Consider the following 14108-nt stretch of genomic DNA (forward strand, 5'->3'; position numbering starts at 1 on the left):
GTAAAAACTGATTTTGGAAGTCCTTTCACAAGATCTTTCTTCACAAGTTCATTTATATTATTGAAGTTCAGGTGAGATAATTTCTTGTGCCAGTTCCAGCTTTCTTCAATACTGGCTCTGCCAAGTAGACAGATTGCAGAGCTTTCAGAGTTTAAAGATAGCTTAGTTTCATAGATGTTGCCATGTCTGTATCCTTTCAGAACAACTTTTCCAGTTCTTTTACTAATGACCTCACAGTGTTCTTCCAAGAAATTGACATGATATCCTCTGTCACAGATTTGACTTATGCTCAGCAGATTGTGCTTAAGTCCTGAGACCAGAGCTACAGATTGAATGATGACATTTCCAAGATTGATATTGCCATATCCCAAAGTTATCCCTATGTTGCCATCTCCATAAGAAACATTTGGGCCAGCCTTCTCCACAAAGTCTGATAGCAGGGCTTTATTTCCTGTCATATGTCCTGAGCATCCACTGTCCAGAACTAGGATGTTTTTCCTGTTGCCCTGCAATCACATACATAACTAATGATTAGTTTTAAGGACCCAGACTTGCTTGGATCCTTTGTTCTTGTTAAGTTTGTTAACACTAGCAGCGGAAGATTTATCAGAGTTTATATCAGAGTTTGTGCTAACAGACTTTTTAACAGATGCTGAACTAGGAGAATCAATCTTTTTCTTCAAAGAAGGTTTTAATTCATAATAATTGTAGTACAAACTATGATATTCCTTACAAGTGTAAATGGAATGCCATAAACTACCACAATGAAAACAAGGATTCTCTGGTCTAAATCTAGTATTCCTAGTCTTAACTTCTGATTTTGGAGACATAGCATTTATGTCCTTATTTTTCCTGCAAAAAGAAGCAAGATGATTAGGATTACCACAATTATGACAAGTTTTCCTAGGAGCATTTGGAATAGGCATGTAATTGTTGCTTTTGTTTATTCCAACCTTTCCATTCCTATTTTTCCTAGGTTCCTTAATCCTGTTTTCTTTCTTAACCTCCTTGAGTTTATGCTTAAGCTGTTTCTGAGTCATTAAACCAATATTAACCTGTTTAGGAGTATCAGTTTTTGATTTGTCCTTAGTCTTTGATTCTGAAACAAATCTTACTGGAACTACCTTAGGTTTTTCAATTTTAATGGTTTCTTGTTTATATGACTCAGCTTCATTTTTATCAGAGTAACCTAACCCTTTCTTCCAGTTCCCACTCTCTAAGATATTCTGAGTAGTCTTCCCTGAGTTAGTCCAAGTTCTGATTATCTCTCTTTCCTTAGCAAGTTCTGATTCAAGAGAAGCATTTTTCTTTAAGAGTTCATTTTTAACAAAGATAGAATCATCTCTTTCCTTCTGAACTTCAAGCATCTGAACTAGTTCCTTTTCAAGATAATCATTTCTTTTCTTAACATCCAAGATCTCAGATTTTAATCTGTCATTTTCTAATGTCTGATCTCTATAACTAACATGCAGAGTTTTAAGAAACAATCTTAATTCAGTTATATCCTCAGTATCAAAAGCAAGAGTGGAATGAGGTACCTTAGTTTCAACAGTCTCAGTGCTGTTGTCCATGTTTGCCATCAAGGCATAGTTGACTTCTTCCTCTGATTCTGATGAGTCTGCCCAACTCCCCTTCTTTGTGATAAAGGCCTGTTCCTTTTCTTTCTTAGCCTTCTTGCACTCAGTTGCAAAATGTCCTTTCTCTCCACAATTGAAGCAGGTGTATTTAGACTTATCAGATTTTCCAGATTTTTCTTCTTTGCCTTCATTCCTTTTGAAGACCTTCTTATCAGAGTTTCTGTCTTTCCTTGAGAACTTCTTCCCTTTGTTGAAGTTCTTGTAAGCCATCTTCTTGAAGCTTTTTACCATTAATGCTGCCAGCTGCATCATCTCAGTATCACTGTCATCAGAGTCTGAAGGAATATCAGAGTCTGAGTCAACATCAGAGTTTGATGACTCAGTATCAGACTTTTTGACAATTGCTTTTCCTTTGCTTTTCACAGTTGAATCTTCTTGAACTTTTAGGGCAACTGGTTTGGGTTTCCCACCATGTCGTTTGCTCCTTTGCTCCATCTCAAGTTCATGAGTTTTCAACCTTCCAAAGATTTCATCCAGAGACATCTCTTCAAGATCAAGATTGTCTCTTATAGTGGTTACTTTCAAATCCCACTTTTCAGGAAGAGCAAGCAGAAATTTGAGATTTGAGTCTTCCAGATCATATTCTTTATCCACAAGAGACAAGTCATTCAGCAGCTTGACAAATCTATCATAAAGATCAGTCAGTGATTCACCTGATTTTGAATCAAAGTGTTCATACTCTTGAGTAAGTATGGTCCTTCTGTTCTTTTTGATGGCTTTGGTTCCTTGACATCTGACTTCCAAAGCATCCCATATCTCCTTTGCAGTTTTGCATCCAATTACTCTATTTGACATAGCATTGTCCAGAGCACTATGCAACAGATGCTTCACCTTTGCATCTTTACTTATAGATGAGATGTCCTCTGGAGTATAGTCCTTCTTCTCTTTAGGGATCATCTTCTGGGGTTCATCTCCCACTGCAACAGAGAGCTTTGTTGGCATGTGTGGACCATCATAAATTCTATCCAGATATTCTGGATCTGTAGATTCCAGAAACATGATCATTCTTACTTTCCAGACAGAATATTCAGATGCCCTGAGGACCGGAACCCTAAGAGACTCATATCTACTGTTTTGTGATTTCTCAGACATGATTGTGTGATTAAGATCTCACTGTAGGTATATCAACAGAGCTGGCTCTGATACCACTTGTTAGGCCGAATAAACTCACTATATAAGATAATATAGTGAACACAATCAAGAATAAAACACCAGTATAAGAGAATAATTCAACTAAACTCTTATTCACAATTCACAGTAGCTTACAAATAATCTCTTAGTGATTTATAATTTATCACTAAGAGCTGCTAGGTTACACGAATGATACTCAATTGATAACACATCTAGAGTAAACCCTAAGCTGTGTTTATATACACAGTTACATGATATCTACTGATTGATTTATAAATATCTTCTTCCTAAAATAATCTAATCAGTAGCTATCCTTCTGTTGTCCTGATCTGCACAATCTCTCTTGATCTTTATCTTCCTTACTTAGTCAGATATGCTCCTGAAAATCAGCCGCCTGCAAACTCTGATCATCGCTTAAACTCTGATCCAGCTAAACTCTGATATTTGCTTCTGCACACTAAACAAGTTAGATACCTGTGACATCATCAAATATGTAACATATAATATTATGTTTACTTAGACTAATGATAGTTATTTGAACAACTGAAATAATAATGATACTTGGTGGTAGTGGATCATATCCGGCTCATATTCGATGGATCATAAACTACCCGGTTAAAAAATTGAAAATACGATACTGGATCATATCCGGTTCAGATCCGAATCTCAAATAACCGAGATCGGTTTAGATCCGAATAAAACGATCCCGGACCCAAATCTGGACAAGCTAAAAATAATATGATCCGGTACTTGAGCAGAGGGGTACCCGGGATCACCCGGATCATTTTACAGCCCTACTTATAATGATAATATACAGACACATTTTCTCTATTTCAATTCATTTTCACACTATTGTGACGAAATATTAATTCCAGTCATATTAAGAGAAGCGTGAAAATCTGGGAAAAAATAATAAGATATTCCCTCCGTTCCTAAATAATAGTCGCTTTGACTTTTTGCACGTATCTTGAGATGCAATAAAAACGTATTTTTACATGTTATTTTTAAATTTTTTTTTTTTACATAAAAATATAGATGTCAAACTTTTATTCAGGACAAGAAAATTTGAAAAATAATATGAAGAAATATATTTTTTGTACACCTCAAATTACGTGCACAAAGTTAAAGCGACTATTATTTAGAAACGGAGGGAGTATGAGATTATTTCATGATCTTATGTCAATAGTATTGTTTGTAAAAAGATAAAATAATAATTATAATATTTATTTTATCTTAAATGCTCTATCTGTCCCAGAATAATAATCACTTTGACTTGGCACACGTAATTTGAGATATAAGCTACTCTATTAAAGTGGATGGAAAGGTAAGGATGGATAGCATAAGAAAGAGATTTCTTCGGAAGTTTAATATTTAAACTCTTGTTTCTGAAGTGTTTTTTTAACATTTAGAACATCACTGTTCAAGTAAAGGGGATGTGGCATACTATGTAGATCCGAACAACGAACCACCGCCAATCAAGAAAGAAGGTACCGAACGACCAAAGAAAACAAGGTGATGTAATATTTAAAAGATTTTGATGGATCAAAAGATGATTTTGCTCGTGATAATTTATGGATTTTATTTTCGGATTCGGTATGTTTATTCTCTCAATTTTATAGTTTTTCAAAATATCTCCATCTCTTTGAAAAGGTACGCTTCTTTCATCTTCTTTTGATTATATTGTTATGATCCAAAATAAATGCTTGTTATGTGTTTTTGCTTGTTCTTTTTGTTTTGTATATCTTATGAATTACGATAACATATCTATATCATAGAAATCATTTTATGCTTTTCCTCTTCTAATTTTAAGGTTGTATAGAATTTTGAGTTGATTGAAATCATGGATTCGTATTTGTTTTAGAATTTTGTTTGATTAGTTTTATAGATCAAGTCGAGTTATGTATCCATTTTTTCCCCGTTTTTCTGACATGTTTTATCTTAGCCGGATTTGTGATGGTTGACCGGAATATCGATTTGAAATTAGGTCTGTTATAGATTCTCGATATAGATTTTCGATAGGTGTTCTTGATTGTATGTGTTTGTTAAGTGTGTGATTTGATCTTCAAGATTAATCTTTTTAGTTTTTTAACATGTTTTTAGGTGCATGTAATATTGTTAAGTGTTTCGATATCAATTTATTTTGAATTATGGCGTTGCTTTTATATATTATATTTGTTTGTATATTTATGTGCAAATTTTTTAAAATGCAAGTATTCAATTTTTTCGGTTAATTTTGGAAAGGAATATATCTTGATAAATATTCTTTATGAATATTTAATAACATTTATGATGGTCTTTATTTATCTTCTTAAGGTTTAAATTTTAAGTTTTATGAATTCATAATTTATCATGATTGTTTGATTTTTAGGCAATAATTTAATTTTAATTTGGACTGACTTTAATTACGGGATCTCTCTTATTGGCTGTTCATTATTTATCTTTATTAGTTTTAATTGTATTAGTTACGTTTTAAATTATGATTGAATAAATATTCTTTATGAATATTTAGTACCATTTATGGGGATCATTATTGATGACATTTTATGCCTTTAATGGCTTTTAGTGCCATTTTTATGGCTTATTTTACCATTTTGATGGTCATTGCATTTAATATATTTAATTACGTGTTAAACTCAATTTTTATTCTTCAGTTAAATTATTAAATTTTAATGTGTCTAACCAAAGGATTTTCCTTTGGTTAGATATTTATTAATAATTCTACATATTATATATATATATATATATATATATATATATATATTTCCTCTCTATTTTTTTATACATAGACTCTTTTGTTTTTGTTTTTATTAGATTTTCTTGTATATTAATTTATATTTTGTTTGATTGTTTTCTCTCAGGATACTGTGGAAGCGAGGTGTATGGGTATTCTTTTCTCATTCATTTAAGCTTTATTGTCTAAACGTCCGGAGTTATGCTTGCATGGCTTTCGGTTAGATGATAAACTTTCTTGAAAGAAAGGAATCCCGGTTGCGGTTTATTGTATTTCGATACAATTCATCTACGATTATGTAGACCATACCAAAAAAAAAAAAAAAAGTGGATGGAAAGGTATAAGTGATTAAAGTGTTTGAGAGAGAAGTAAAGTCATGAAACAAAAGTAGGGCTGTGAATCGATACTGACTATCCGGTGGCTCGGTTTATATTCGGCTTTGTAAACAATCCCAATCTCTGCTCACCCGAATACCCGAATATGATACACGGCTCATATTCGATTCGAACTCATGTACATATAATATTTTAAATCCATCACATTTGTAATAAAATAGTCATTATTTTATAAAAAAAATTTGAAAGGTATTTTATAAAATTTTAATATCTTATTTATGTTTATATCTTCATAAAATATGCTTATTCGAAGTGATAATGCTTATTATCTTCACACACACACACACACACATAATAAATGATATATACCAACGTATAATTATAAGTTATAATTTAAAATTATTATATCTTATAATATTATTTTTACTAAAACTAAATGATAATTATTTGAATAATTGAAATAATAATGATATTTAATATAGGTTCATATCCAGTTCATATTCGATGGATCATAAACTACCCGGTTAAAAAAACAAAATATACGATATCGGATCATATTCGGTTCAGATCCGATCTCAAATATTCGGGATCGGTTTATATCCGAATTAAATGATCCCGGACCAAAATCTGGACAAGCTAAAAATTATATGATCCACTACTTAACCAATGGGGTACTCGGTATCGCTCGAATCATTTTACAGCCCTAAACAAAAGCTAATATTTTAAATTTTTTTATAAATACTTCTTCACTTTTACATGAACAATACGAATGAGTGATTATTACTTATAAACCGAAAAATCCGGTTTAAAAGTAGGTGCCAAACACCCCCTAAATACCAGTACAAACAACACAACGAAACATAGGAAGTACTAAATGATTTATTAATGACTTATTGAAATGAGGCACGGGAGTAAATGATTTGTTAATGACTTATTGAAATGAGCGGGGGAGTAAATGATTTATTAATGACTTATTTGATGCTATGTATGCATACGAAAATGTATTAAATGTTCTCATCTCAAAAGAAAATAAAATGCATTGAATGTCCGGTCCCCAAAATTTAGATTTGTTTGATTTTTTAAACTCATAATTAAATATTGATTTTACATACATTATATAACAAAATAAAATCTATACTATTAAAAAATATACGTGTTATCTTCATTTTATTTTGTGAGAGCAAAGTACTACTCCCTCGGCCAATCCTTCAAAAGACTCACTATGACACCTATTTTAATACCACTAATAATATGATTTTATAACTTATTTTTAATTTTTTTTTGAATAAAAATTTAATATTTAAATTTCAATTCAAAAACCGAGTATAAAATTAATTGCACAGGTTGGGCGACAGATCTGTTCGAAAGGTCTATTAATGTTGTTAGCAAGCAAATTGGTGAAAGTACATGAAACCAAAAGAGTACTAGGAAGTTGATTAATGTTGTCACCGATTGTTGGAAAAACTGCAAGTGATATTTGGAAATCAGTCTCTCAACGCACATCCACACTCATAAATACGCGACAAAAACAGTCTTCAGATTTCTTAACTGCTGCATAGTATCTTTGTGATTCAGATATTCATACCCATAGATATTAAATACAGATACAGATATTTATTTATACCCCCCTCCCCTTAGACAAAATTTAAACTTTGTTGCTATGGCGGCCAAAGGGTATTGTTATTCAGGCCTCGTCATGTTGACGATTCTGATGATTATGGCTTCATGGGCTTCTAGTGTTCATTCTTATCACAGGCCTCCTGCCCGCAACTCTGTCTTTCTTTCCGTTCCTCAAGACTCTGATCCCTCTTCTCCCCAACAGGTTCTTTTTTCAAACTCATCTCTTTATGTCTATAAATCTCATGCTTTTAATGTTCACCAATCATTTGTAACGTCTTTTTCACACAATCTGTAACTGTTGTTTCAAAATAGCCCATCTCGAAAAATATTTACTTGAATGAATTTTTTTATTTTAAGTTTTTTAGTGTATTAGGTACTAATACTAGTGTTTGAATGATGAAGGTGCACATATCTCTGGTGGGAAATGATAAGATGAGGATATCATGGATCACAGATGACCTTGTAGAATCCACTGTAGAATACGGTACCTCTGCAGGATTTAAAGCTGGGACTTCAGCAACCGGGACTTATTCTACTTACAAATATGCAGTCTATACGTCCGGCTATATTTACGATGTTATCATCGGCCCGTTGAAGCCTAGCACGACGTACTTCTATCGCTGTGGTGGCTCCTCTCAGGAATTTAATTTTGAAACTCCTCCGCCTCAATTTCCAATCAAATTTGCAGTAGTTGGTAATATGTAATTTTATGGTTCAGATGGTTGTGAATTGTGATTTCGTGTTGGTTGGATATTAATTTTTCTGTTGCAACTAAATTTGAATACAGGAGACCTTGGACAAACTGAATGGACTCAATCAACACTTGACCACGTATCGAAATCCAATTATGATGTGTTGATTCTTCCAGGGGACTTGTCGTACGCGGATTTTGATCAGCCTAAATGGGACTCTTTTGGTCGCCTAGTCGAGCCATTGGCAAGCCAACGTCCGTGGATGGTGACACAAGGGAACCACGATGTGGAAAAGATGCCAGTTATTCACAATACGCCCTTTACGGCTTACAATGCGAGATGGAAAATGCCATATGCACAGAGTGGTTCAGATTCCAACTTATACTATTCTTTTGAAGTTACTGGAGTTCATGTCGTTATGCTGGGCTCTTATACTGATTTTAGCAGTGGCTCTGATCAGTACCAGTGGCTACAGGCTGATTTGAAAAAAGTCGATAGGACACGAACACCGTGGCTATTTGTGATCATTCATGCGCCCTGGTACAACTCCAATACTGCTCATCAAGGAGAGAGTGAATCAGTTGACATGAAAGCATCCATGGAAGATTTGATATTTGGAGCACACGCAGATATTGTATTTGCAGGCCATGTCCATGCCTACGAGCGCTTTGTAAGTTTTACTCTTCTCATCGACAACTCATTTAGTTTTCAAATTTAAACAAATTTAGAAATTGGTTACAAATTTAAATAAGTAGGATCCATAAGAATTAAAAGCTTCTAATGTTCATCGCAAGTAATGCTGCTTATCATTTTGTTAGACGCGAGTATACAAAGATCAAGCCAACAATTGTGGTCCGGTGTATATCAACATTGGGGATGGTGGCAACCGTGAAGGCTTAGCCAGCAAGTAAGTTGTTTCACAATATGTTTCAAGTAAATTTTAATTTGTAGCGGTGAAGTTATGTAGCATCACATAAACTCGATAATATCCAGGTACCAGTATCCGCAACCAAGCATATCACTGTTTAGGGAGGCTAGCTTCGGACACGGTGAATTGGAGGTGGTCAATTCGACACATACACAATGGACCTGGCATAGGAATGATGACGATGAAGCTGTTGTGTCTGATCAAGTATGGCTGCAGAGCCTTGCAGCTAACACTGGTTGTTCGGCTTAGGTCCAAATTAGCTTCATGTTAGCTCGTTTGATAGAGGAATTCGCTTACTTTGTCAATCTAGACTCTGCAGTGTGTAAAATGACCATTTATATGATATCCAAGTTTAGTATGCAGCTACAACTCCATGACCACAAGTGCCTCTCATTTTACAAGACTAAGCAACTCCGATTGCATCAGTCGAGGAAATTTATTGATAGTCTCGTATGTTGTATGAGTCGAGGGGTGGAAACAGGGAGGGTTAAACTAGATAACAGTCTTAGGACAAATTTAAGGTCAAGCCGGAATTGAACTAGTATTCAGGCAACATCTCAAAAATTAGTAGAAAGTTTTATCTTTAAATCAGAATATTTTGACAAAAATATGTAAAAAACTTGACTTTTAATCACTACTTAAAAAGCAGATTTCGGACTTGATCAAGAATTAACCAGAAATTAATTGGATTGATCAAGGATTAATCGGACGATTAATATAATAATCGGATATTTAATCAGTTCGGCAAAATACAGAATAAAAGATTAATCGTGATCACCGACTTTAAGAACAAAACAGTGCTAGCCTTCAAATATTAGCGATATATTATTATAACCCTCTTATTTCGGAATTCTTGTGATTTCGCTGTGAATAAGGAGCCCGGTAAAACTTGAGAATTTTCAGAGTTCGAATTCTCATGTTCTCATTCCCTCCGGTACTTCAAGTTTAGTGCGTAATAACTCATCGAGCAAACGGCTTTTCCCTCCTTTTGACTGTCTAAACTAGCTTAAAGTTTCAATTGACAGAAATATCAAATACGTGCAACATTTTCTTTTCGGCATTTGAGTTGGTCTTCTATAACAACAGTCCAACATTATAATCTGGACCCAACCCAAACAAAATGGAACAAATCGGTAAAGACTTAAGTTGGGCTGTTGCGTTTTAAAGTATACGAATTGTTTTTCTCATCTTCTTTCAATGTTAATGATTATGTAGTACTCCCTCCGTCCCTTTTTATCTGTCCATTTTGAAAAGAAAAACACATATCAAAGAACAATTGATTGTATGAACTTTTTCATTAAATACCTCTAATTAATATCTTGAAAATGGTGGAATACCACTACTATATGTCTTGAAAACATGAATATAACCAAGTTTTAAATAAGTCAAGTCTTGAAAATTGAAATTATAGAGATACTTTATTTGAAAAACTATCATTAAATTAGTTTTGAAAGTATAAATGGACAGATAAATAGGGACAAATTTTTACTTCCAAAATGAACAGATAAATAGGGACGGAGAGAGTATATAGTTTTTTTTGTTTTTTTTTACAATAGTTCCGGAAGAGACTGAAACTCTGAAAGTGCAGAAAAGGTAAAGACGATAGAAAAGTCAAGTCAGTAATTAAATGGTGCAATAACAAAGAAAGATTAAAAAATAAATAAATATTAAGTGAAGGCAACTCGCATGGCAGATTGGCAGGTCGATTATTGGAACATCCAGATGGACCAGATCTGAGGTTGAGCTCATCACTCATACTCATACACAGGCATACAATAGTAGTAATTTAGTTTAGTAAAGTACAGAGGGTGTTGTTAGAGATGGCAGCAGTAGCATCTAACCGGAAAATATCAGCAGCATCAGCCAGGGCCCACACCAGGAAATCACATAACACACCTTCTACTTTTCAACTTTCTTCAGGTTTCTCCGTTCGCTGCTGCTATTACTCTATCCATTTTTATCTTTAATTCTATATTAATTCTATTCAGTGCTGTGCTGTTATATGTGATTGATATTAGCATAATTTCCATGTATGTCACCTTAGATGTTACAGTTTAGTGTACGACCAAATTAACTTATGTACAATACTCCCGTATCGGTTTTTTTTTTTCAATTGAAGATCGAAAAATATGTGCTCAATGCATCACATTCACCCTGCCTTTATTTTACATGAAATGCCTGCAATTCATGACTTTTGTGGTGAATTTGCTGTTTTAGTGACCATCACTAAGTGATTCCGTTTGGCCTCTTTGCATTTTTGAATTTCTTACCCAAATAAAGAAAGGGTATTGTATCCGAATCATATATAAGCACTTGCTGTTGCTTGTTCTATATTGGATAATTAACATGTAGTTGATGGTGGTATGCAAATGGAAGATGTTATGCAACTTGAGACTATTGTGTTGTTTACATATTCAAATAAATTGATAATAGTCTATGTTTTGGGACAGAAATTGTCATAAATACCAGGCCTATTGTCAAATGGAATGAATAAGCTAAACCTTAATTTGCTGACAATATCATCATGATAGAATTTTCAATTATGTTGAGTAGCATTCAGTTTTTCTAAGGACTTCATGTATTCAACTTAACCCAATACTTCAGGATTGCTCAAAAAATCACTACTGGTCCTTATTGTGGGATTTTTGGCCTGGGGTTATCAAGCAACTAAACCACCTCCACCTAAGATATGTGGCTCACCAGATGGCCCTGCTGTCACGGCATCTAGAATTCAACTCAAGGATGGTAGACATTTGGCCTACAATGAATATGGTGTTTCTAAAGATATTGCTAAATATAAAATAGTGTACGTCCATGGGTTCGATTCTTGCAGATATGATGCTGTTTCTGCCATAACCCTTACTCAGGTATATCGGATTGACTTGTCCAACTTTTAAGGTTTCCATGTGCTATGTTCTATTATTTGAAGTTGGGGACTTATATTTACAATATGTATAACAGGATGTCATTGAAGACTTGGGGATCTACATTGTTTCATTTGATCGTCCTGGCTATGGAGAGAGTGATCCTAATCCAAATCAAACAGTGAAGAGTGTATCTTTGGATATAGAAGAGCTTGCTGATCAGTTAGGTCTTGGATTGAAATTTTATGTGATTGGATTTTCAATGGGTGGAGAACTTGTTTGGTCTTGCCTCAAGTATATCCCTCACAGGTATTGTATACTATCTAGCCTTCTTATATGCCCAACAATGCTGATTGGCATGCCCTAGAGTTGGCTCAAAAACTGTATTTTCTGTCAGAATTCTTCGTTTACCTGATTATTGAACTTTAGGTATATCATATATGCACGAGGGATGGAAATAGTACATGTAGGAAAATCTTAATTTGTGGATCTTGTGTATTTATTATTCATCTCAAGTAAAATTCTGTAATGAAAATAGGTTAGCAGGAGCAACACTTATAGCTCCAGCAATTAACTACTGGTGGCCTGGATTCCCCTCAAATCTATCCAGTGAAGCATTCAGCCAGCAATTTCCTGAGGACCAGTGGTCACTGCGAGTTGCTCACCACGTCCCGTGGCTTACATATTGGTGGAACACCCAGAAATGGTTTCCATCTCTTACTCTTATAGCTCAGAGCCCTGCTGTTCTTTCTCGCCAAGACTTGGAACTTGTGCCTGTGTTTTCTACACCAAAAAGAAAAGAATATGAGGTATATGTTTTGTCATTTTTCTTGCATTCCGTTTAGTATTTCATGCTTAATGGCATATGATTTCATATTTAATGATAGTAGTTAGACATGGTAGATATCTTGTTATAGAAGCACGCCTATTTTGTCTTGCATACTTCTGTTTTAGCTTAAACAAAAGTCACACAAATTGGATTATATTGCAAGATCATCCGCACTTGCTGCTGTGAAAATTCTTTCAGCTAAAAATGTAATAAAATCAACGGCTTCCTTGATGAAATTTTTCTTTGGCTTCGACTGATGACAGAGGACCTTAGATTCATTTGTTAGCCTGAGAAGCAGTCAGTGATTTTTAATGGCTTCATAAAGAAACATGAGAAAAATAAATGCCACAAAAAGAAAAGGGCTATAACCTGCAACTATACAGAGCTTAATTTTGCAAATGCTTATAAAAATCACTATTGTAAGAATTTATGTTTTCTGTTAAATCAATTTTTGGTTTTCACAGGCACAGGTAAGACAACAAGGAGAATATGAGTCCCTCCACCGTGATTTGATCATTGGTTTTGGAACCTGGGAATTTGATCCTATGGAGCTAAAAAATCCATTTCCAAGCAAAGAAGTGGCTGTGCACCTATGGCACGGAGATGAAGATATGGTTGTTCCTGTCAAACTGCAACGATACATTGCCCAAAGGCTACCTTGGATTCATTATCATGAAGTTGCAGGGTCTGGCCACATGTTCCCTTTTCTAAGTGGAATGGGCAATGCCATCATCAAGGCACTTTTGATTGGAGAAAACACCATTTCATAGAATAAGTTGGGTTTTTGAAATATTGTGGTAAATTTACATGTAATAGGTTTGAAGGGCCAAGGTAGCAGCAATATAAGGAACACGTTTATTTTTATTAAGAACACTATTTTTCAACAAATCAATGTGGGTCTTTTGTACTTGATATAGGAACAGTCAGAATTTAATTCTTATCAAAAAAATTTCAAAAATTTTCTGACCTTTATTTATATGTACTTTATTCATTATTGTCCTATTTTTTGTTTGACTTTAAGAAATTTTGGTAGAGGTATTCCATTTAGGTCGGTTTAATCCGATTCTTTTAATATTTTATATAATTGATATTATTTATATTATTAAATTAAAATATTGAAAATATGATCGATCAGGTGTAGGTATTCAGATCAGCTTATAATTTTTTCAAATCAATATACTTATATAAAGGAGAAGCGAGGGGCGTTTAGGTGGCGCCTCTCACATCGCTCCGTTCTATTTTTCTAATTTTCTGGAATTTTCGGATGAAAAATATCAAAAATTAGAATTACCTTTTTTTACTTTCGGGTATATTAGAAGCAAGTTTCAGAATCTGATTTTG

At 34.0% G+C, this 14108-nt stretch overlaps 2 protein-coding genes across 2 annotated transcripts; both read left to right on the plus strand.

Annotated features, from left to right (window-relative positions):
* Positions 1-7216: 7216 nt before the first annotated feature.
* On the plus strand, positions 7217-9443 carry LOC108208708 (probable purple acid phosphatase 20). The gene is made up of 5 exons (XM_017379231.2): positions 7217-7656; positions 7857-8148; positions 8242-8816; positions 8965-9053; positions 9140-9443. Exons 1-5 carry the CDS (start codon positions 7495-7497, stop codon positions 9321-9323), a joined length of 1302 nt encoding a protein of 433 aa, XP_017234720.1. The 5' UTR covers positions 7217-7494; the 3' UTR covers positions 9324-9443.
* A 1238-nt stretch (positions 9444-10681) lies between these two features.
* LOC108205741 (uncharacterized) lies at positions 10682-13679 on the plus strand. Its single transcript, XM_017375790.2, has 5 exons — positions 10682-10994; positions 11679-11941; positions 12036-12247; positions 12477-12747; positions 13232-13679. Exons 1-5 carry the CDS (start codon positions 10895-10897, stop codon positions 13535-13537), a joined length of 1152 nt encoding a protein of 383 aa, XP_017231279.1. The 5' UTR covers positions 10682-10894; the 3' UTR covers positions 13538-13679.
* Positions 13680-14108: the final 429 nt, after the last annotated feature.

This window comes from Daucus carota, chromosome 2 (assembly GCF_001625215.2).
Source record: "Daucus carota subsp. sativus chromosome 2, DH1 v3.0, whole genome shotgun sequence".
NCBI lineage: Eukaryota > Viridiplantae > Streptophyta > Magnoliopsida > Apiales > Apiaceae > Daucus > Daucus carota.